The sequence below is a fragment of the Sapajus apella genome, unplaced genomic scaffold, assembly GCF_009761245.1.
Source record: "Sapajus apella isolate SASKATOON/1434 unplaced genomic scaffold, GSC_monkey_1.0 scaffold60, whole genome shotgun sequence".
Classification (NCBI taxonomy): domain Eukaryota; kingdom Metazoa; phylum Chordata; class Mammalia; order Primates; family Cebidae; genus Sapajus; species Sapajus apella.
In genome coordinates this window covers 13,912,523-13,933,721 of record NW_022437000.1, presented here as the reverse complement: position 1 = coordinate 13,933,721, position 21,199 = coordinate 13,912,523, and the positions used below count along the sequence as shown (strand labels likewise).

Below are 21,199 nucleotides of genomic sequence, written 5' to 3'. Positions count from 1 at the left end.
GGTGTGGCTGGACCACTGCGGGGAGACTCGGGGGCTGCACTAAGGGTCTCATGAGAAGCAAAGGCCAGGACCCCCTCCTCCCTCCTCTCTCCTCCTCACTCCTCTCTCCTCTCTCCTCCTCCCACCTGGTGGCCTCCCACTCCTCAGCTGCAGCCCCATTCTCCTGCCCTGGCTCCTCCCTCGTGAGCCCCTTTTCCTGCCAGGCTTCACTGTGGGTTTGGGGTTTGAGATGTCTCAGTTGCTGCAGGGGACCCAGTGTCTGTGTCTTTTCCTGAGAGTCACTGCTTCAGACCCAGCCTATTTTCATTTGTTTGTAAGGATTGTTATTCTTTTTGGGGGGCTATGGGGTGGGAGAGAGGAAAGAGCCTTATGTGCAGGAGAGGAGGAGCCAAGGCCCCAGCATTCTGGTGCCACTGCGCATGCAGTGGCTTGTGGCGTGTACCATGCTTGCCAGCTACAGAGCGGGTGAGCCCAGGCACAGCTCCTGGGAGCCCGAACAGATGGGGAGACTGAGGCTCGGGAGGTGAGGTGACTCACCATGGTCACTGAAGCTGTGAATCTCAACCTAGCCCCCTGCTTTCCTCACTGAGTCTTTGGGTTCAGTTTGAAGACTCAGCTCTATTGGCCAACATTTCAAAATAAACAACCCCACCCATCTTTAGCATTTCAAAATAAACAACCCCACCCATCTTGAACCACAGGAGGCCCTGCAACCCAGTGTGTATGGGGCTTCCGCTGGGATCTGCAGTGCTGGGTCGTGGGTGGGCTATGAGCTGACCGTGGACCCCACCCTCCAGCCTCTGACCTCTGGGAGCCTGGGCTGTGTGGTCCTGCAGTGCTGGGTGGCGGGTGGGCTATAAGCTGACCATGGACCCCACCCTCTGGCCTCTTACTTCTGGGAGCATGGACCGTGTGGTCCTGCAGTGCTGGGCGGCGGGTGGGCTCTGTGGCCCCGCACTGGCTGAGTGCTTCCAATGGGTGTGTTTTTCCTCCTGCCCTTTGTGGAGACAGAACATATTCCCTGGCGGAGTTGCCCCTTCTCTTTGGGGTGCCTCTGAGGATGAGTCAGGCAATGACTCAGGAGCTGCAGAGCTCAGCCCAGAGGCTGGCGAGGGAACCCCAGGGCTGCTTTGCAGACCCAGTGTGGGGTTTTGTTCCTCCTCACGCAGCAGTCTCTACCCTCTGCCTAGAGGCTGGTACAGCCCTGGCAGCTCCCAGCTGCCCCCAGGTTTTGGGAAATGGACCCTGAGTTTGCAGCAGAGCACAGAGCTGGGAAACCAGGTTTATTTTCTCATGATCATGCCGTGGAAGCAGCCACAGGCGGGTTGGGGCAGCGCCAGCCTCAGGCAGATACTGGGAAGTGACTCAGGGAGGAGAAGGCGGGGTTTCTCTGTGGGTCCCAGCTGAGCCCTCTCTCCTGGCTCTAGGAGGAGGAGGAATTCAGTTGAGTTGGTTTCCCCTTGTCAGAGCTGCTACTGAAAGGTCAACTGTGTTTTCTGCAGGAGGATTTTTATTTTTTCCCCATGAAAGTTCACTTGATTCTGTGATCCAGAAATCACTGAGGGGAAGGAGGCTCTGCCAGGGTCCCTGCTGCAGAGGGAGAGGCTACCGTGAGCCTTAATTTCCTCAGGCCTCATGGCAGGGTTTCAGGCAAGTCCGGTTCTCCCAGGCCACACTTTTTCTTGACTTGGAAGGAGGGTTCCGGAGCCCTCCGGCGGCGAGTGGGGGCCGCCTGGGCCAGGCATTCATCCCGCATCTGGCTGCTGCTGACCTCGTCCCGAGACAAAGCCAGCCTGTCCGAGAGATACCCCGAGGTTAAGTTGCCAATGGCGGGGGGGGGGGGGGGCCGGGGGGGCCTGGGCCCCTTGTGGCCCTCAGAAAGAAGAGGTTGTCCCGCGCAGGGCGCTGGGCAGGATGGGGGATGGGGGATGGGGGATGCCTTAGCGTTCAGCCAGTTTCATTTTTCTTTTGGAATATGCATTAAACTCTGCTGCCCAGGGAGGAGAAAGTGCTAACCTTCCTGCTGATGAGAGAAGATGGGTGGGCTCCCCCGAGACCAACGACTGTCCGTGGGCTTGGACTGTGCACCTGGGAGTGTTGGTGCTGCTTGGAGGGAACCAACCCTCTGTCTCCAACTCTGTCTTCGGGCTGAGCATGGAGTCCCCGAGACACCATAGGGGAAAAGCCACCGTCCTTGGGCTGAACACAGGGGTCCCCATGATAACATGGGGGGAAAGCTGAGCCTGGGGTCCCTGTGATAACATGGGAGAAAGCTGAGCATGGGGTCCCTGTGATAACGGGGGAAAAGCTGCCGTCCTCAGCCTGAGCACGGGGTCCCTGTGATAACGTGGGAAAGCTGAGCACAGGGTCCCCATGATAACATGGGGGAAAGCTGCCAACCTCAGGCTGAGCATGGGGTCCCCACAAAACCATGGGGCAAAAGCTGCCATCCTCAGACTCCACGTGGCCTCCGGTGATGATGCTGTGGCCACTTCCTGCTGGGCTCTCACCGTGGGTTCTGGGTGGGGCTGGGAGGACATGGGGCATGGGCCATCCTGCCCACAAGGTGACGTGGTTGAGGTGGATGTGGCTGGCCTCACAGCCTCTGTTCCTGCAGGTCCTGGGATGCGTGTCCATGTGCTGGAGCTCATTTCAGAGTTGACCAGTCACGTGTCCATACTCACCCACTGGTGACAGTTAACAAGTGGTGTTTGTTTTTAGTTCAGAAAAGATACCCCTTAAATGTTGTGAAATAATCTTTTAAGTTGCAACACACATTCAGAAGTTCCCGGTGGGTTAAATCCTGAGCATGAGAAGATGGGCATTCTAATAGAAAACAGGCCCAGGGCATTTCAGGAGAAAGTGAGATTTAAAACTGCTTATAAAAAGATGGACATTCCACCTCACCAATGAGTCAAACATTTCAAATTTGAGCAGCTTTTTGCCACCATGTTAGCAAACTTTAAACATATTTACAAGATGAAGTACGCTGGGGGTGGATGTCGATCCAGGCTTCTGGAGGGTTCCTTGGTTTTATGTTCTGAAGGCCCTAGGAGGAGTTGATTCCACGGGGATGGTCTGCAGATCTCCATTCCCAGTGTGCCCATCCGTGCGGCTCCCGTCACACAGCGTGGGGACGGTGAGGGGACCAGGGGCTACTGTCCACGCACACGCCTGTCCTCTGATCCCCGCGTCTTATCTGCTCTTTGGAAAGTGGTCATGGCCTGATGTGAAAGGAAAAAGCGGACTGTGTCACAGGGAACATAACCTCACTTTTATTTAAAAAAATGTACCCATATTTCTATTTCGTATCTTCTCTATGACATACATATATACTATTTTAAATGCGTTTGTAGTATAATGAATCGTGAGATGGATATACTTACGTTTATATTATTTATACTTTGTAAAATTCATACATTTTATTCCATTTTATATCTTTAGAAAAAAAACTCCAGGAAGATGTTTCCTAGAATGTTAATTCCAGATTTCACGTTCCCAGTTTTTTATGTATTTAACATTTTGTTTCTTTAAAAATAGCTTTATTGAGGTATAATTCAAATACCATACAATTCACCCATTTTAAAATGTGCCATTCAGTGGTTTTTAGTAGATTTGCAGAGTTGTGCAATCATCACCACAGTCAATTTTAGAACATTTTTATCTCCCTAAATGGGCACCTGCGCCCTGTAATCCTCCCGTTTCCCGTCTGCAGCCTGTCCTGGCGCGGAATCTGTGGTTCCTTGTTCCATCGCTGGCTGCGCCTGTCCTGGGCATGTTGTGTCAGTGGAAGCGTCTGGCCTGTGGCATCTGTGTGTGGCCTGTCGGTTGGCTCCACATTGTGGAGCTCATGGTCAGGGTGTCCTTTCTCTCCAGGGCTGAGTACCATTCTGCTTTGCAGAGGCCACGTTTCCCTGCTCCTTCCTCAGCCAAAGCCACCCGCCTTGTTTCACCATTGTGGCTGTCATGACTGAGGCTGTGAGCACGTGTCCACGTCTCGTGGACGTGTGCTGGCATGTCTCTTGCATGCACACTTGTGGCGACTTGGTGTTGAACATGGAGGAACCACCAGGCTGTTTTCCATAGTGGCTGTAACCACTCTACCTTCCCACAGGTTGTGTGTTTGGATTAGTGTCTCCACCTCCAAAACCTTGTTACTGTCTCTCTGATCATAGACTGAGATGGAGTTACCACCACAAGCACAGGTGCCTCTGATGACGGCTGAATCCCAGCACCGCTGCCGTGAGCAAAGCACCAGAACCCTCTGGAGAGAAGGCAGGTGCCTTGCTTTATGACAAGGAGTTCACTTAAGGATCATGTTGAACTCCTTGGCTCGTATAGATTTCAAGCTCCTGTTTCATAATCCAATACCCTTAAAGAGCCGTTCTCTCAGGTGGACCTGGGCACCTGGGGTTTTTAGAAACTTTTCCAGGCAACCGTAGTTTGCAGGTCTAAGAGGAAAAACTCAGAGACCTAAACAACCAAAGTGCTACACATCGAAGCAGCGTCCCCGGCCTGGGTGGCGGGTGAAGGCGGGAGAGCCTCAGTCCCTAGATATGTGTGCCACTGGAAAAGTGAAAAAACTCCAAGTACTTTTAAGTGAGGAATTTCTGTGTGAGGTCTTTGGAAGAAGAAAAGCGTCTGTGTGCAGTGCCCAGGCTCTGTCTGCCCGCTGTGGAGGTGGCAGAGCCTGGCTGGGGTCTTCCTGAGGGCACAGCCTCTTGCTCTTCACAGGGAGCCTCAGAGAAGGTGGGGCCTCTGCCTCCCTTTCAAGCTGCTGGACTTGAGCTGACCACTGACCACACCAGCTCCACCACTGGCGAGGCGCGGCTTTGGGGGAGCAGTGTGGCCCCGAGCTCTGGGCGTGCTACTCCAGCTGTGTCTCACCTGCTTCTCGCCTCACTGTAAACAGAGTGGAACGGGGCGGGTCCGGTCCCGGTCCTTCGTGTCCAGTCGCCCTGCAGGCCCCTCACCTCCTGCAGGAGCCCCCTCCGGCTCCCTTTGGCCTGACCAGAACTGAACGCCCTGGGTCCCTGTGTGTGGCCTCTCAGGCTAGGCGTGGCACCGCGCCTGCAGAAAGCCCCACCTGTTCAGGCTCAGGTGACCTTCCCCGCCTGGTCTGCTGTGTCCGGGCCCAGGCAGCTGCGGCTGCTGACCTGAAGAGACAGGCGAATGATTCTTTGCTGTACGTCCACTGTCTTGTCTGTACGTCTGTCCATCCATTGCCTCGCTGGGGCCCTGCATATTCCTGGCTTCTGTAGTGAAATACCTGCTCTGCACCATGTGGCCTTGGCTACACCCTGACCCCTGACCTCAGCTCCCAGCACCCTCCTGTCCTGTGCTGCCCAGGCCACGCCGGCCTCCTCCTCACTCCTACGTCTTCACCACACACAAGCCCTGCTGCCCTGAGGTCTTCGCACCTGCCGTGCCTCTGCCTGGACCCCTTCTGCGGGTCTCCGTGACGTCCCCTGTTCAGGTGCTCATTTAACTGTCCCCTGCCCCTGTGCAAGGCCACAGTGCCCCCTTCCCGCCTTGTGCGCATCTGTTGTTCATGGTTCTGTGTTCTCCTTGTCTGTCTCCATGGGGCCAGGACTTTGCTTCATTGGCTGCTGTTCCCAGAGTCTAGAACAGGCATGGGAAGCTGAAAGAGTCCTGGGTAGAGAGTGCTGTGGTTTCTGGTCCAGCAAGCCATGCCTGGTGGGGACTGTTTAGAAACAGGAAAGGGGCTCCCAGTCATTTAGTCCCGGTGTGCGGGAGGCCCCACCATGTGCCTGTCTCAGTGCAGGGCAGAGGAGGAAGCCTCAGAGCCAGCCCCTCAGGCAGTGGCATGTCCTGGGGAGACAGCTTTGGGGGCAGAGACACTGCCCTTCCCTGGCCGAGCACTCTGCCTGCAGGCCACACTGTGGAGAGGGGGATGTCCTGAGGCTGAGAGATGAGGAGACTGGCCTCTGGCAAGGCAGCGTTGAAATGTGGATGTCCCCAGAAGATTCCATCTTCAAAGCCATGCTTTCCCAGTGGGTACTTGCACTCCTCCTCTGATAGGCTTCAATGATAGGCTTCGGATTCTTACGTTTAGACATGCCGTAGAGTCTTCCCGGAGGAGGCTAATGTCCCCTCAGCCTTGTGGATCTCACCAGGGCCTGAATCAGGTGGGGAGGAGCAGCTGCACGGGAGCCTGGGATACTCCACCAGGCGGGACTGCACGGGAGCCGGGGACGCTTTACCCAGCGGGACTACACGGGAGCTGGGGACACTCCACCAGGCGGGACTGCACGGGAGCCAGGGACGCCCCAACAGGCGGGACTGCACGGGAGCCGGGGACGCCCCACCAGGCGGGACTGCACGGGAGCTGGGGACGCCCCACCAGGCAGGACTGCACGGGAGCTGGGGTGCCCCACCAGGCGGGACTGCACAGGAGCCCGGGACGACTCACCAGCTGGAACTGTGCTGTGAAGATGCAGGAGGTGCAGGGATTTTTGAGACAGGGTCTCACTCTGTCACCCAGGCTGGAGTGCAGTGGTGCGATCACAGCTCACTGCAGCCTGGAACTCCACAGCTCAAGAGATCTTCAGCCTCCAAGGTAGCTGGGACTACAGATGTGTGCCCACCAAACCTGTCTAATTTTTAATTTTTCTGTAGAGATGGGGTCTTGCTATGTTGCCCAGGCTGATCTCTAACTCCTGGGCTGCAGTGACCCTCCCGGTATGGACTTCCACAGTGTTGGGATTACAGGTGTGAGCCACTGCATCTGGCCCAAATGCAGATTTTTAAAAGAGCTTAGGGAAGTTACTAGAAAAAGGCTCTGGCCTTCCCTTCTCACGTCAACTCCTGATTTTGGTTCTCACTGGGATGTATGTTCCAGAGCACCCCTGGGCTCAGGAGGTTAGCGGCTCCCCTGCAAGGGGCAGGACCACCTGTGTCCACAGCAGCAGGGCTTGGTCCCTAGGGACTGTGGTCAGCGTAGCCCATGGTGCCTTTGACCAGTCTCCTGAGCAGCAGGGCCTGGGAGCGGCATTGTCAGGCGGGGAGGACAGGCGTGGGTGCTGGTCTGGGCATCAGTGGCATTGCCTGAGAGGGAAGGAACAAGATGCATCTAGTTGAGGGTGGCATCGGGTCTGGACCCTCAAGTGGACACCGTGTTTTGGCTCGAGGTCTGGCATGGTTCACCAGGATTTTCTGCAAAACAGGAGATGGTCACTTTGTGTTCCGTCCACTCTGGAGGCCACTGGTCATGGGCTGTTGAGCACCCGAGGAATTGAATTCTGTGGTGGGAATCCAGGCTTGGGAGAGGTTGTCGGGCAGGTGTGCAGATGATGTGAGCTGTGAGCTTCTCTCCCAAGGAATCTGCTGTTCCTGCTGGACGTGTGGATGGCGTGATGGCCTGGCCCCAGCCAGCTGTGCTATTTCCATGGGGCTCGAGGCATCCCTGGGGCCTTTGGGAATGCCATTCTGTTGTTCCATTTGCAGGTACAAACCCACAGTCCTAGGAGCTGACCGATGCCCCCAGCCCTTGCTTGTATCCTCATACCACCTGAGTGCACAGGCAGGGGCTTCACTAGGCTAGTTCTGACCTCTGTGCTAAAATGAATGAACAAGACAGGAAAGTGAAGAAAACGCACACCCAGGAAGTGACCTGGGGATTCCCGCCTCCATTGACCTCCGGGACTCCAGCCTCCCAGGGCCTCAGCCAGGCCCTGCCCTCCTCAGCACGTTGGGAACACCCGCATCTGTGCAGCATGTGCTAAGATGGTAGCTCTTTAGCCTTCAGCCAGTAGGCCGAGCCTGCACCCCAGGGAAGATTGTGCTGGGTCCCTCATGCTGATGTCCTGGCCAGAGGTGCCCCTTCCAGGTCTGGGGTGGGTGGTGGTGGTTTTAGGGGTTTTAGCATGTGTGTTCATTCTCAGAGGTGGTTAATTGCCCCCAAAATGTGGGGACATGCTTCCACTCTCCTCCTTGAGCCTTCTGGGGGTTTTACATTCTTCCAGGAGTTTCTTTGGGGCTCCCTGGTGATGGCATCATGGCCTTGGGCTTCAGGCCGGTTCTGTGCACAGTCATTGCAGAGAGGTTTCCTTCCTGTGGGGGCCTCCGCTGTCCCTGGAATCGCCTTTCTATTCCTTAAATAAATCATCAGTCTAAAAAGCTGAAGGGACCCTCTATTCCAGCACAAAGACAGGCTCCATCTTCCCTTAAAATCCTGCAGAGCCTTCGTTAAAATGAGTGCAAGGCCTGTAGCACTGCGGCTTCTCCAGGCCTTACTGCCCCGGGACTCTGCCTCCTCTGAGCGGCCTCCTGGTCTGAATCTCACTGCACAGGCAGCCCTGCCCCTGCTCTCCATGTGGACCTGGCATGCAGAGCTCAGCCGTTCCCCTCTTGTGCCCATCTGGCTTGTGGGAATGAAGCTGGGTCATGGTGGAGGCCCAGGGCTCCGTAGATAAGTCCGGCCGGATGTCCTGCCTGGTTTCCTGAAAGAGTCCAGCTGACTTGCAGGAAGCGAAGTAATAACTTGGTTACTGTAAATTTAAAAAGTTATATAAAGTGAGGAGAAAAACATTAAAACAGGACATTGGAACCACCAGATAAAACACCACCAGAGATACAGGCCCAAACGCTTATCCATCCTGCACTCAAGCTGGGTCTGGCTCCAGGGATCTCAGCTGCAAATGTGGAAAATGGAAATGTGATTTCTATTTCCAGACTGGGCACCTGGGACAGTCCCGAGAGGTTTCCGGTGGTGCTGACACCATCCATGGAAATTGAGTTACTTAAAATTTGTAAATAAGCCAGAAATCCATTCAATAAAAGGAGAGAAAAATAGCAGAAGCAGCAGCTACAAGAAAACATACGAACTCTGTAAAATGTGATTGTGATGTTCCCCTTCTTCAGGAGGGGGGACCCATAGTTCCCGAGGACCACAGTTCCTCTTAGCAGGTGGCAGCCTGACAGAGGGGCCCAGTGCCCTGCCCCTGCCTTCTGTGATTCAGGAACAAGGCTTCTAAAGCCATTGCTGGAGGAATTCCTGGGCGGAGGCTGGAAGAGCAGCACCTTGCTCTCCAGGGTAGCTTGGCAGGGCTTGGGCAGCAGGGCTGAGCATGGCGTCCCTGGGGGCTGCTGACTCGGGGGTGTTCAGTTGCTCTCCCAAAGGCTCTGCTCAAGTGGCTTCTCTTACTGTGACCCTGCTTGGCAGTGAGGGGCTCAGTGGGGAACCAAGGGCAGAGGCTACTGGCTAGGCACCTAGGAGTTTCTGGGCGCCTGGGAGGGTCCCGTAAGGTTTCTGGTGGTGCTGATCACTTGGCCTCAGTGGCTCTAAAGTTGTTCTGGAATGTAGAGAAGAGACTGTTTCGTCATCGTAAAAACCCCAAATGTTTTGTGGATTACTATTGTTAACGCATGTCCTGTGAAGTAGCTCGTCACCTGAGGCCTTGTGAATACTAAAATGTGCATCTGGTGTCTGTTTCTGGGCTTTGAGGTTGGTGGCAGTTTTTCCTCCTGGTGGGGATGCTGTCTGCAGAGCACCAGGCTACTCCGTGGAGGCCACCGGGTGCTGCCTGGGGAGTGTGCGCCCGGCCAAGATCCCACAACTGTGACTTTACACAGGGTGGAGGCGGGAGCACAAGCCCTGCTCCTTGTTACAAAAGCAGTGCTCTGTGCGGGGCACATCCTTTGTGCCTTTATGTATGTGTACACCCAAGTACCCTGGGGCACACACATGAACATGCATGCATGCTTGTGGGTATACACACACGCACACACCCACAAACATGCCTGTCAGCACACACCATGGGCACACGTGCACACACAAACATGCACACATGCCTGTGGGCACACATCCACGGGCACACACGTGCATACACTGACAAACACATGCTTGTGAGCACATGCCCACAGGCACACGTGCACACACAAACACGTGAACATGCCTGTGGGCACACACCCACAGCACACACATGCACACACCCACAAACATGCCTGTGACCATACCCACAGGCACACACATGAACACACCCACGGGCACACACACAAACACATCCACGCATATGTGCCTGTGGACACACATCCACACATGCACACACCCACACACATGCACACACCCACAAACATGCCTATGGGCACACCCACAGGCACACACATGCACACACCCACACACGTGCTGGGGGCACACACACCCATGGGCACCCATGCACACAGCCACAAACATGTCTGGGATCACACACACCCACGGACATACACACACATGCCTATGGGCACACACCCATGGGCACACACATGCACACACACATGTTCCTGGGGACACACGAACCCATGGGCACACACACATAAACATATGCCTGTGGGCACACATACCCACGGGTACACACCTACACACATGTGCCTGGGGGTGCACACCCACCCATAGGCACACGTGTGCACCCATCCACAAACACATACCTGTGGGCACACGTTGGCACATGCACACAAAACATGCCTGTGGGCTCACCGACAGGCACGCACATGCACACACCCGTGCATATATTGCACACACATGGGCACAGGCACACACTCCCACTTTCTTACCCTCTGGAGTTTCTTTCCCCTGAAGTTTCAGAGGGTTTTTCTGAAGATTCCGCGTTGGTGGTCCCAGTGTTTTCAAGGTTCTCAGTGACAGAACAGTCAGGAGTGGTGAGAAGATGTGTCCCACGCGAGGATGGGCTGTGGAGCTGGGCTTAGCACAGTGCATTTCTCCCTGGGGGTCCCTGACATCAGATCTCGGCGGTGCCTAACGCAGACCCCACAGATGTAGGAAAATCAGAGGATGGCTCCCCTGCATCAGTGGCCAGCACGAGAATGTGTGTGAAGGAAATGTGGCTTTCCACCGGGTCTCCGTTAACCAGGATTCTATCACGGTGGAAGTCCGTGGCATTCTGCTTTTGTGGAAAGATCAAGTGATGTTTCTTTTGTGTTTAAATGGATACTTCTGTTTCCAAAATGTTCAAAACAATGTAGGCATTTTAGGCATCCCTTGGAAGTTTGTGTTTTCATGACAAAAAATGGTTTTCTAAGTAAACTTTACCCCAGTCTCTGACCCAGTTACAAAAATTATGAAATCGGTAAAATCCAAATGAAATGCCTGTCATCAGGGCTGCTGCAGAGGAAGGGGTGGGGCCTGGACTCCAGGACTTGCAGGCCCTATCTTCCAGCTGATGCCTGTGTTCTGTCTCCTGCTTTAATTTGAATTTCCTCTAGAGCTAATGACGTGGAGCATTTTTAATACGTTGTTGGCCCTCTGTCTTCTTTGGTGATGTGTGCGTTCAAATCTTTTGCCCATTTTTAAACTGAATTATCTGTCATCATTTATTGAGTCATAAGAGTTCTTTGTATATTCTGGGCACAAGTCCTTTATCAGATAACTGACTTGCTAATATTTTTCCCTAGTTTGCTTTTCACTTTTTTTTTTTAATTTTTAAAAATTTTAATTATTTATTGAGACTGAGTTTCGCTCTTGTCACCTAGGCTGGAGTGCAGTGGCATGAACTTGGTTCACTGCAACCTTCGCCTCCCAGGTTCAAGTGATTCTCCTGTCTCAGCCACCTGAGTAGCTGGGATTACAGGTGCCCACCACCACGCCTGGCTAATTTTTTTATTGCTAGTAGAGACGGGGTTTTGCCATGTTGGCCGGGCTGGTTTCGAACTCCTGACCTTAGGCGATCTGCCCATCTCAGCCTCCCAGAGTGCTGGGATTACAGGCTTGAGCCACAGCACCGGCCCTTTTGACTTTTTAAATAATGCTTTTAATGCAAAAAGTTTTCAATGTTTTTAATTTTGATGAAGTCTGATTTTCCATTTATTTTTCTTTTGGCACTTGTGCTTTTTTGGTGACAGATCTAAGGCATCTTTACCTGACTCTAGGGTGGAGGTTCATCTCTGTTTTCTTCTCAGAGGCTGTTAGCTGTAGCCCTACACATGGTCATGGGGGCTGAGCGCATTCCTGCACGTGGTTGGAGTGGGGCCTGCGCCACTGGTGGCTGTGTGGACTCCCGTGTGGTTGGGGTGGGACCTGCGCCACTGGTGGCTGTGTGGACTCCCGTGTGGTTGGGGTGGGGCCTGTGCCACTAGTGGCTGTGTGGACTCCCGTGTGGTTGGGGTGGGGCCTGAGCCAGTGGTGGCTGTGTGGACGCCCATGTGGTTGGGGTGGGGCCTGAGCCAGTGGTGGCTGTGTGGACGCCCGTGTGGTTGGGGTGGGGCCTGCGCCTTTGGTGGCTGTGTGGACGCCTGTGTGGTTGGGGTGGGGCCTGTGCCACTGGTGGCTGTGTGGACGCCCACCTGGCCCAGCACCATTGACCTTCCTTCACTTTCTATCAGAATGGTTTTCCTTGAATAATTTACAACTTTCCTACTTTGGACCTTAGCATAAATGTGTGTGAAAGTGGGCTTGTGTTAGGTTCTGAGTTGATGGTAGCCATGCATGCACTATGGTAATTGCCCACAGGTCCAGTGTGGTGAGGAACCCAACCCCACCCGTGCTGGCCCAGGACAACGGAGGTTTGTTGAATGGCAAAGCCCACTGGCCTCTGCCTCTTAATTGGGGTTGCAGTTTAAGTCTCCATCTGTGGGGTGGCTGTATCTCTGGGTGACTCATGCATGGGCAGCCACAGCTGTGCGCTCTCTAAGCATGGTCAGCAGTGGGGCCCTCCCTCCGCCCAGGAGCGAGGACAGCGGTGCAGTCAGGACTTTGTACTGGATCTCTGGAGAAGGGAAGCGGTGTAAGGTACTGGAATGCGTGTTCTACGTTTAGTGCATGAAGTGAGCCACCAGCTGCTCCACACCAGGTACCTTCAAAACATCACAGTGGCCCTGAGGGGGGCCTGGACTTGAGCACATGCCAAGGACATCATTCTGTTCGTGGCCATGGTCTCTGTGGAGGTCTCTGAGTTTCCCGCACTGCCAGGCAGCCCAGTTACAGAAGCTTGTCTGTGCGGCATGGAGGCTCGAGGCGGAGGCCGGGGAGCAGCCATGAGGCCCTTCACCCCACAGGGAGCTGCAGGTTCATGTCTCACACATGCCACGCAGTGCAGGGCATTGTCATGGCGTGTTTAAAACTTTAAGACCACACGTGCCACATGTGTGCCCATGAGGGTGAGGCGAAAGCGTGGCCTTTGTTCTAACTGGCACTTTTCTCTGTCTCTCTAGCCCCTTTTATGGAGAAGACTTTTACTGTGAAATTCCTCGGAGCTTTCGTCACCTGTCCTTCTATATTTTCGATAGAGATGTTTTCCGGAGGGATTCCATCATAGGTAGGTAATGAATGGGCATTTACTTCCCTTTTCCAGCCCTGTCTGTGCTGGGGGAGTACTAGCATTTCAGTCCAGATCCTGCCTGGATGGTGCTGAAAGGTTGCTGCAGCTCTCAGGGTCACGGCAGCCCTGGGGTCCCGGCAGCCCTCGGGGTCACGGCAGCCCTGGGGTCCTGGCAGCCCTCGGGGTCACGGCAGCCCTGGGTGTCCCTCCTGATCTGCTCTCGGGATCTGGCTGGGTGCTGTGGTCTCTGCTGGGGCATCACACCAGGCTCAGGTCAGTGAGCATAGGACGTGCCAGGCAAGGCTTCTGTGGCTCCTAAAGACGAGGGCACAGCATCCCTGATGCTCCCCAGAAGACTTCCCAGGGCTTTTCCCCAGGGCATCTGTAAGGGGACCTTTGCACAGACGTGGGGCCCTCCATCCTCACCACATCCTGCTGTCCCTGTTCCAACTTTAGTCCCCATGGTGTGGCCATAGGAAGGGCGAGTGGGGGCATGTGGCCTCAGTTTCCCCGGTTTTCAGGGCAATACCGTTACCTGCAGGAGATGGTGTGTTTGGAACAGGGGTGGGCTGCTCTTTGGGCAAGCTCATGGGAAGCTCCCTGACCTCATGGGGTCACAGGGAGATGGCATTCTGTAAGTCATGGGTCCTCTCGGCAGAGTGGACTTCAGGTCACTCGGGGAGTCCCTCGTTCCTAAATGCAGCTGGAGGACCTGCCAGGAGCGGAGCTCATGCAGCAGGCGTGGGAGGCTGGGGCATCAGGCTAATTCCCACTGTGATCCCAGGAGAGCCTGGAAGGGGAGGAGGGCTCCTGCTCACACCCAGGACGGGTGGCCCGGGAACCAGTGTGCACTGGCTGCCATGGCCTGAACCCAGACCCCAGATGGTGCAGGCTGCTTGTCTCCATGGCTGCCAGAATGCTGAGTGAGACAGAGCAGGAGGAGGAGTCCCCCAGGGGACCCCAGCTCAGCCCTAGGCAGCCTGAGGGCCCGGGGGTGCAGGAGGCCAGCAAGGCGACGAGGGTACTGTGCAGGGCCAGGGGCCACCCATCTGATGCTCCCTGCTCATACTGGCTTCTCACGCTGTGTCACGGTCACTGCGCCCCACACTGGCTGCCCCTTTTCTCAGTGCTTGTCTATATCTATCAGCTGTGGGCTTTCTTCATCGTCTGTGGTCCACCGTTTGTGATCTGGTCCGTTCCCAGTGCTCAGCACACGGAAGCGTGAGAGGCACAGCCAAAGGTTCCTCCAAGGGGAGCCCGCGTGTCCTAAAGCCCACCCTGTCCCCACTGGGCGGCTGGCAGCTGGTACATGCCTGCGGGACATTGTGAGAGAGAGGGTGTGAGTGACACTGCCCAGCAGGTACCCAGCTGATGCCAGTCTGCACGCCGCTGTGTCCCGGGCTCGACCACAGTCCCCAGCAGAGGCAAGGAGAGAGACGCTAGCCTGACCGGTCTTGCCCAATGCCTGGCGTTGAGATGGCCTGGCTGGGTGGTGGCTATGGACCCGGAGGCCCTTAGGGCTGGGCAGGCCCTCATGTGACATCAATAAGGCCCGTGGAGTGCTATGGCCCTCACCGTTGCAGGGATCAGGACATGGACATTTTTGGCACAGTTATTCACTGTGCCCAGATGATGATTCTTAGAAACCACTCTGCTTTTCATACAAGTCTCCATAGTTTGTTTAGAAGATACATGGGGCCACATGGATCTCAGATGATTTCACTTCATTTTGAGCAGGAACACCATGCCGGGTGCTTCTGCAGCGGACACCCTGGCCCTGAAATGCAATTGCAGGAGATGTTTGCGCTCCTGAGTACAGTGAGCACCTGGCCCTGTTCAGGGTCTTGCTGAGCTGGGCCTCGTGCAGCCTCGTTGGTGAGATGGGCTTGAGGGTCCAGCGTGATCCCCACACTCTGCTGCTCAGCATGTGCCTGGGAGGCCCTTAGGCCTGTAGCTTTGTGTTACATTTGAGCTCTTTGGGCACTGGGGAAGGGCTCCTTCTTCATCTCCCTCTACGTAGGGCGTTGGCTCCAGGGCTGGTGGCTGGCAGCTCTCCCTCCTGCCTTCGAGCGCAGCTGCTCTGCACCCCCATCCTCAGGCACCTTCCCCTCCATCTGCATATCCTGCCATGCCTACCTCAGGACTCATTGCAGGAGATGGCCTCAGACCCCGTGGCATGGCTGGGCTGCTCTCTGTGGCCTACCTCCCCTTTCCTGCTCGCTGGTCTTGGTACTTTTGCCTGTTGTACTGCGTCCACTGGACAGCTTCTTGGAGCCCGTGGTCCTGCAGAGCAGGCCTGTGTCTCACTCCTGAGTTCTCAGCATTCGCCAGCTATTCCCAGAAGAAAGGTAGTATGGAACCCAGATCCTTCAGCAGATACTAATGGTGTATCTGACGGGGCTCAGCCTGTGCTGGGTGCCACACATGAATCGAGGTGAACCGAGGTGTGAATGTGCCGTGTCAGCTCTCATCACCGCTCTGTTTATACACGAGAATCAACAGGGACTTGATTCATTCTCCGAGGCATATAAGAGTGAGATATTTTTTGAGTGGCAACACTAAGGAAAAAGAAATTTAAGATTTTTTGCACGTTTAAATAAGAGAAACTGTAACCAAATAAGATGTTTATTAATCATTCTGTTGGTGTTTGCTGGTGGTTCTTGGAGGCTTTCCAATGATGGCACCTAGACTTAGATGTTTCACTGTGGCTTTTACAGCCATGAAAATGGGGAGCTGTCTGGCTCTCTGGTAATGATTTATCGTTATGACTGGTAATTACGTTATTACCAGGAATGAAACACCAAGCTCTGGGGAATGAGTTTCTGGGTGAAAGTGCACAGTTGCCACTGGCTTCCTGGCTGCATGGTTCTGCTGGTTCCCTTGTTCACAGCAGCCGCCCATGCCCTGAGGAAACCCCATCTGCTAGCAAGCTTTCCTCGGGGCAGCTACGGCTGTGCTCAGTTACAAGCTCAGGTGCAGGAGCGAGGGGAGCACTGACAGGTGCCAGAAGGAAGTAGGGGCACATTCCTATGGGGTTGGGGCATGGGTTGGGGTCGGGAGCACATCTTCAGCCTGAAGGGAGGGTGGGTAGCGACTGAAACCAAGAAAGCCAGCTGAAGCCGTGCCGGGATTCAGTGTCCCGGCGAGTGAGACTTGGGGAAACAAATCCCTGACCTCAGCCCTCCCCAGCCGACACCGGCTATAGTCAGGTCTCCACCACTGTGGGTCAGAAACCTCCCAGGGCGAGCAGGAGTGGAAGGAAGAAATGTCCAGCGTAGGCAGGCGTCGGGCGGCGTGACCATTGGCCTCCTCTGTCCCTGGGTCCTGTGGCCCACAGAGTGCTGCTGCCAGAGGGAGCTGTCAGTGAAGCTGGGCTCCAGCTGCAGCACCGTGGCCTGCAGGACACGCGGGGCTCAGGCGCCTTCAGGTTTCCAGGTGCAGGAAGGTGACCTCTGCCTGGACTCTGCTGCCAGCACTCCTGCATGGTTTCTTCCCGTTGGCCGGACCTGCACCCATGGAGTGGGGACCAGAAACTCTGGCTCCCGGCAGCTCGGGTGCGTGAAACGGGGAAGCAAGCCAGGGCCAGCTTGGTCCTGTCAGTGAGGAGCACTAGGGTCTCCCACCCCCATCCTGGTGCCTCCCTCCTCTTCCTGCTAGGCCTCCACCTTCCTCTGGGCCCCAGCTCTGGTAGCACTGCATCCTCCTTCGTTTGCCCCTCCAGCCTCTGGACACTGAGGTTTTCCAGTGGGGTGGGGTGTAGTGAGACCTGCATTCGTTATGTATAAATCAGGTGGTCTACCGTTGACATGTGGTAAATTCACCTGTTTAAGTGTAGCCTCACCAGTGTACACAGCTGTGTAGACAGCACCACAGCTAAGGTGCATTCCCACAGCCCAGAATGCTCCTTTGGGCCCCTTGGGGGTGGATTTCTACCCTGACCCACAGCGCCTGGCAGCCACAGCTCTGGAGCCTGTTTGCACAGTTTTGCCTTTTCCAGGAGGCCACATGAGTCAATCCTTGGAGGGGCCGCCCTCTGCCACCGCACTGGCCCCGCGCCGTGCAGCTGTGAGCCAGGTCGCCCCTCCCACTGCCCATGGGTTTCCATCATACAGATGCACCTTAGTGGCCTCGTCGCTCACTAGATGGTGTCTGATCCTCAGCAATTATGAACAAAGCCGCTGCAAACATTTATCGGTCTTTGTGTGGACACCTGTTTCTGCTTCTTACTCTGGGGTAAATACCTGGGAGTGAGGTTGCTGGGCCCACTGTACGGTGTGTTTACTGTGACTGGAAACTACCCAACTGTGTCCCCAGATGGCCACCCCACTCCGCACACTCCACGTTCTCAGCACAAGGTGTTTCGCATCCTGCCCAGCCCTTAGGTTTGTGAGTTTTTATTCTCCGGTTAATGTTTCCACTCCCATAGGTGTGCACTGTCTCACTGTGGTTTTATTGCATGCCTGTGAAGAGTGACATTGAGAACCTTTTCATGGGCTCATTGACTGCTCTATCCCTTCTTTGGTAAATTGTTCAAATCTTTTGCCCTTTTAATTGGGTTGCCTTCTTGTTACTGAGTTTGTAAAGTTCTCTGTATATTCTTGATGCAAGTGCATCACAAGTGTGTTTTGCAAATATTTTCTTCCAGTCTGTGGCTTGTATTTCATTTTCTTGCCATTTGAAGAGCTGAAGTTTTTAATTTTGATGGTCTAGTTTATCATATTTTTTCTTATATGATTTGTACCTGTGTGTCGTATCTAAGAAAGTCTTGCCTGTCCCACGGTTGTGGCAGTTTTCTCCTGGAAAGCATGTGCTTTTAGCTTTTATGTTTAGTTCCATAATCTATTTCAAGCTAATTTTCACTTATGGCGCAAAAAAAAAAGGATTGGGGTTCAGTTTTTTCCATGTAGATGTCTGTTTGTTCCAGCACTCTTGGTTGAAAGACAACCCTTCCTCTGTTGGTGACTTTGGTACATTTACAGCTTAGTTGGCTGCAGTGTGTGCTGTTTCTGGCTTCAACATTCTGTTCCGTGTGAGGTAGGAGGCGGGGCTCTGACACCGGACCAAATTGAGGACTAGCTAAGACAGGGATGGGTGGAAGCAGCTTTCCATCAGACATGCCCACCAGTGTGCCATGTCAGCTTACCATTGCCATGGCAATGCGTGGAGGTTACCACCCTTTTCCTTAGGAACAACCCAGTGACTCAGAAGTTACCACCGTTTCTCCAGAAGTTTCTTCATAATCTGTCCCTTAATTGACGTATAGTTAAAAGTGGGCATACATATAACTGCAGGACTGCCTGGAGCTGTCACTCTCAACTCACCACCTGTGGGGGGCTCTGCTCTGCAGGAGTGGTTTCCAAGCTGTCACACTGCCACCTGCATAGAACCGTTTTCTTCCACCACCAGCTCGTTCTTGAATTCTTTCCTGGTGAAGCTACAGATCCTCTGAGTCTAAGCCCCAGTTTGGAGCTCGCCTGCCCTGCGTCATAGTGACCCACCTGTCCTTGTGTCAGTACCACGTAGTTTTGATCACCGTAGCTTCATAGCAGGTCTTACGTTGTAGTGTGACATCATCAAATTTGTTTTTGTTTAAACTTGTTTTGCTATTCTGGACCCTTTGAATTGCCATATGCATTTTTGAATGAGCTTCTCCATTTCCAAAATAGTCCCTCAGGAATCTTGATTGAGATTACATTGATCTGTAGATTAATTTGGGGAGAATTGCCATCTTAACAAAATTGAGTCTTCAAATCCATGGACATGGTATATCTTTCTGTGTGCTTAGGTCTTTTACATTTCTCTCATCAGTGTTTTGTGATGTGTTTTTCAGCCTACACATTTTCACATTTAAAAACATTTATTTCTCTATGTTTTATGTGTTTAGCGGAGCAGTCAAAGATTTCTTAGGTGGTCCACCAAAAGTACCAGCCACGAAAGTGTAATTTTGTGAGTGTTGCTCATTCTGTTTAATCTTCATGACATTGCTTGTATGTACAAACGCAGTTGATATCTGCATATTGACTTTGTATTCTCAGTTCTTGCTAAACACACTCATTAGGTGTATTAACTTTGCTTGTAGGTTTTTTTTTTTTTTTTTTGTACATTCTATGAATAAAGGCTTTTATTTCTGTTTTTGGAATCTGTATGGCCTTTGTTTTTTGCCTCGTGGCCCTGGCTGGGACACAGGTGGGGTCAGAGCGTGATGTGTGCGTCTTGGCTACATTCCCTGTCTCGGGTGGCTCTTGCATGGTTGTGTCCTGTGGCTGCTTTTTATTCTGGTCCCTCTGCAGCTGGCCCCCTGTCTCGTGCCCTTCAGACCACTGGCTCCTCCTTTCTGAATGGGCCTGGCCAGCACAGATGGAGCAAAAGAAAGTGACCCTCCGGCATCTCATGGTAGAAGACCACCACCTTTGCCCAAGTGAGAGGGGAGGCCCAGAGTGTTCAGCAAACTTTTTGGTGTGACTCAACTAGATCAGGACAACCTTGTGGATTACGTACATCAAAAACATTTAAATAGATGCTGTGGCTTCTAGATCCAGCCTTCTCTCAGGGCAGTGTCCAGAGACACAGACATGCTTAAAATGTCCATGTGGCTTCGTTGTTGAATGTGGCCAACTCTAGAAGGAGAGGTTGGGGGCTGGTGACAGTGGTGACCCCATGTCGGGAGTGAGGTGGCAGGGCAGGGATTCCTTCTCAAAGGGATTTTAAGTCCTTTTGAATGTCGTGGATTTTGTTCTCCTTCTGTGTTACCTATTAACAAATTAAGTGAAGTACTTCTAAAAATAAAAGCCTTGTAATCATGCGAGTTACAAGATTCTTACCAACATTCAATATGTGACTTCTTTCTGCCCCAGTTGCAGCTCATAAAAATGTGAAGACACAATGACATTGCAAGTATTTAAAACTTCAAACCGTCCAGCAGAAGGAGCTTGGGTCTGAAGGTTTCTTTATCCCTTTCACTGAAATATGTTGCCTAACTCCGTTTTAAGAAGTTTTTGCTTTCATGTGGCTTTTTTTTCCCATGAGACTGAAAACCGATATTCACGTTGTGGGGGAAAGGGGAGGTTTCACAAGAACCATGCAGCCGACGTCAGAAGAGGGACAGAGCCCCCACTCAGGGCCCTTGAAGTCAAGGCCACCCGCCCAGGCCTGCTGGGGGGAGGGCGAGGGACACAGTGAGTGAGGAGGGGCAGAGAAGTCAAGGCACCTGCCAAGGGCTGGCGGTGGGAGGGCCAGGCAGGGGGTAAAGAAGTCACAGGCGTCCTCCCAGGGCCAGTGGTGGGAGGGTGGGGGGGGGGCGCAGGGGGCCAGATGTTAGGGCGGAGCCGAGTCCTGGCTGGCGTCCATCCTTGCGGTCTGTGCCACTGGAGGGAATCCATGTGCTGTGTCATTGGGTCTCTCTGAGCTTCCCTGGCGCTCTTCTTCCGCATGTGCCAAGGCCCGTTTTCTGCACCCGCCCCCCCCCAACCGTTCTTGCCTTGGCTGTCGCCTGCCCTCAGTGATTTCAGTGTCCCGTGAAGCTCTAGATGGTCTGTGCATGTCTGCGTGGCAAGAGCTGCGCCAACAAGATCACCGGCCAATCCTGCAAACCTGTGAGCGCCTGTGTGCTGTGTCCACGTCCGGCTGGTTGTGGAACTGGCTGGTCCTGACTGTGAGCAGTGGGTCCTGGAGCTTCCATTGGCTGGGAAGGGGCTCCGGTCCTGGCTGTGAGTGGGGTCCCACAGCTGTTGTTGGCTGGGAAGGGGGTCTGGCCCTGGCTGTGAGTGGGGCCCCAGAGTTGTTTGTGGCTGGGAAGGGGCTCCTGCGGTGACTGTGAGTGGGGTCCCACAGCTGTTGTTGGCTGGGAAGGGGCTCCCACCCTGGCTGTGAGTGGAGTCCCACAGCTGTTGTTGGCTGGGAAGGGGGTCCCGCCCTGGCTGTGAGTGGGG

General features: G+C 54.0%; 1 protein-coding gene and 1 long non-coding RNA gene across 6 annotated transcripts in view; both read left to right on the top strand.

Annotated features, from left to right (window-relative positions):
• RASA3 (RAS p21 protein activator 3) overlaps positions 1-21,199 on the top strand; it is a 124,575-nt gene that overhangs the window by 50,914 nt on the left and 52,462 nt on the right. For all 5 annotated transcript variants that reach the window (XM_032246337.1, XM_032246334.1, XM_032246336.1 and 2 more), the window contains one exon: positions 13,165-13,268. In XM_032246337.1, the coding sequence (XP_032102228.1) occupies positions 13,165-13,268 (104 nt within the window). The remainder of the gene's footprint in view (positions 1-13,164; positions 13,269-21,199) is intronic.
• LOC116528870 lies at positions 13,275-21,193 on the top strand. Its single transcript, XR_004259251.1, has 3 exons — positions 13,275-17,653; positions 19,588-19,664; positions 20,126-21,193. It is a non-coding gene; the product is annotated as an uncharacterized LOC116528870 (long non-coding RNA).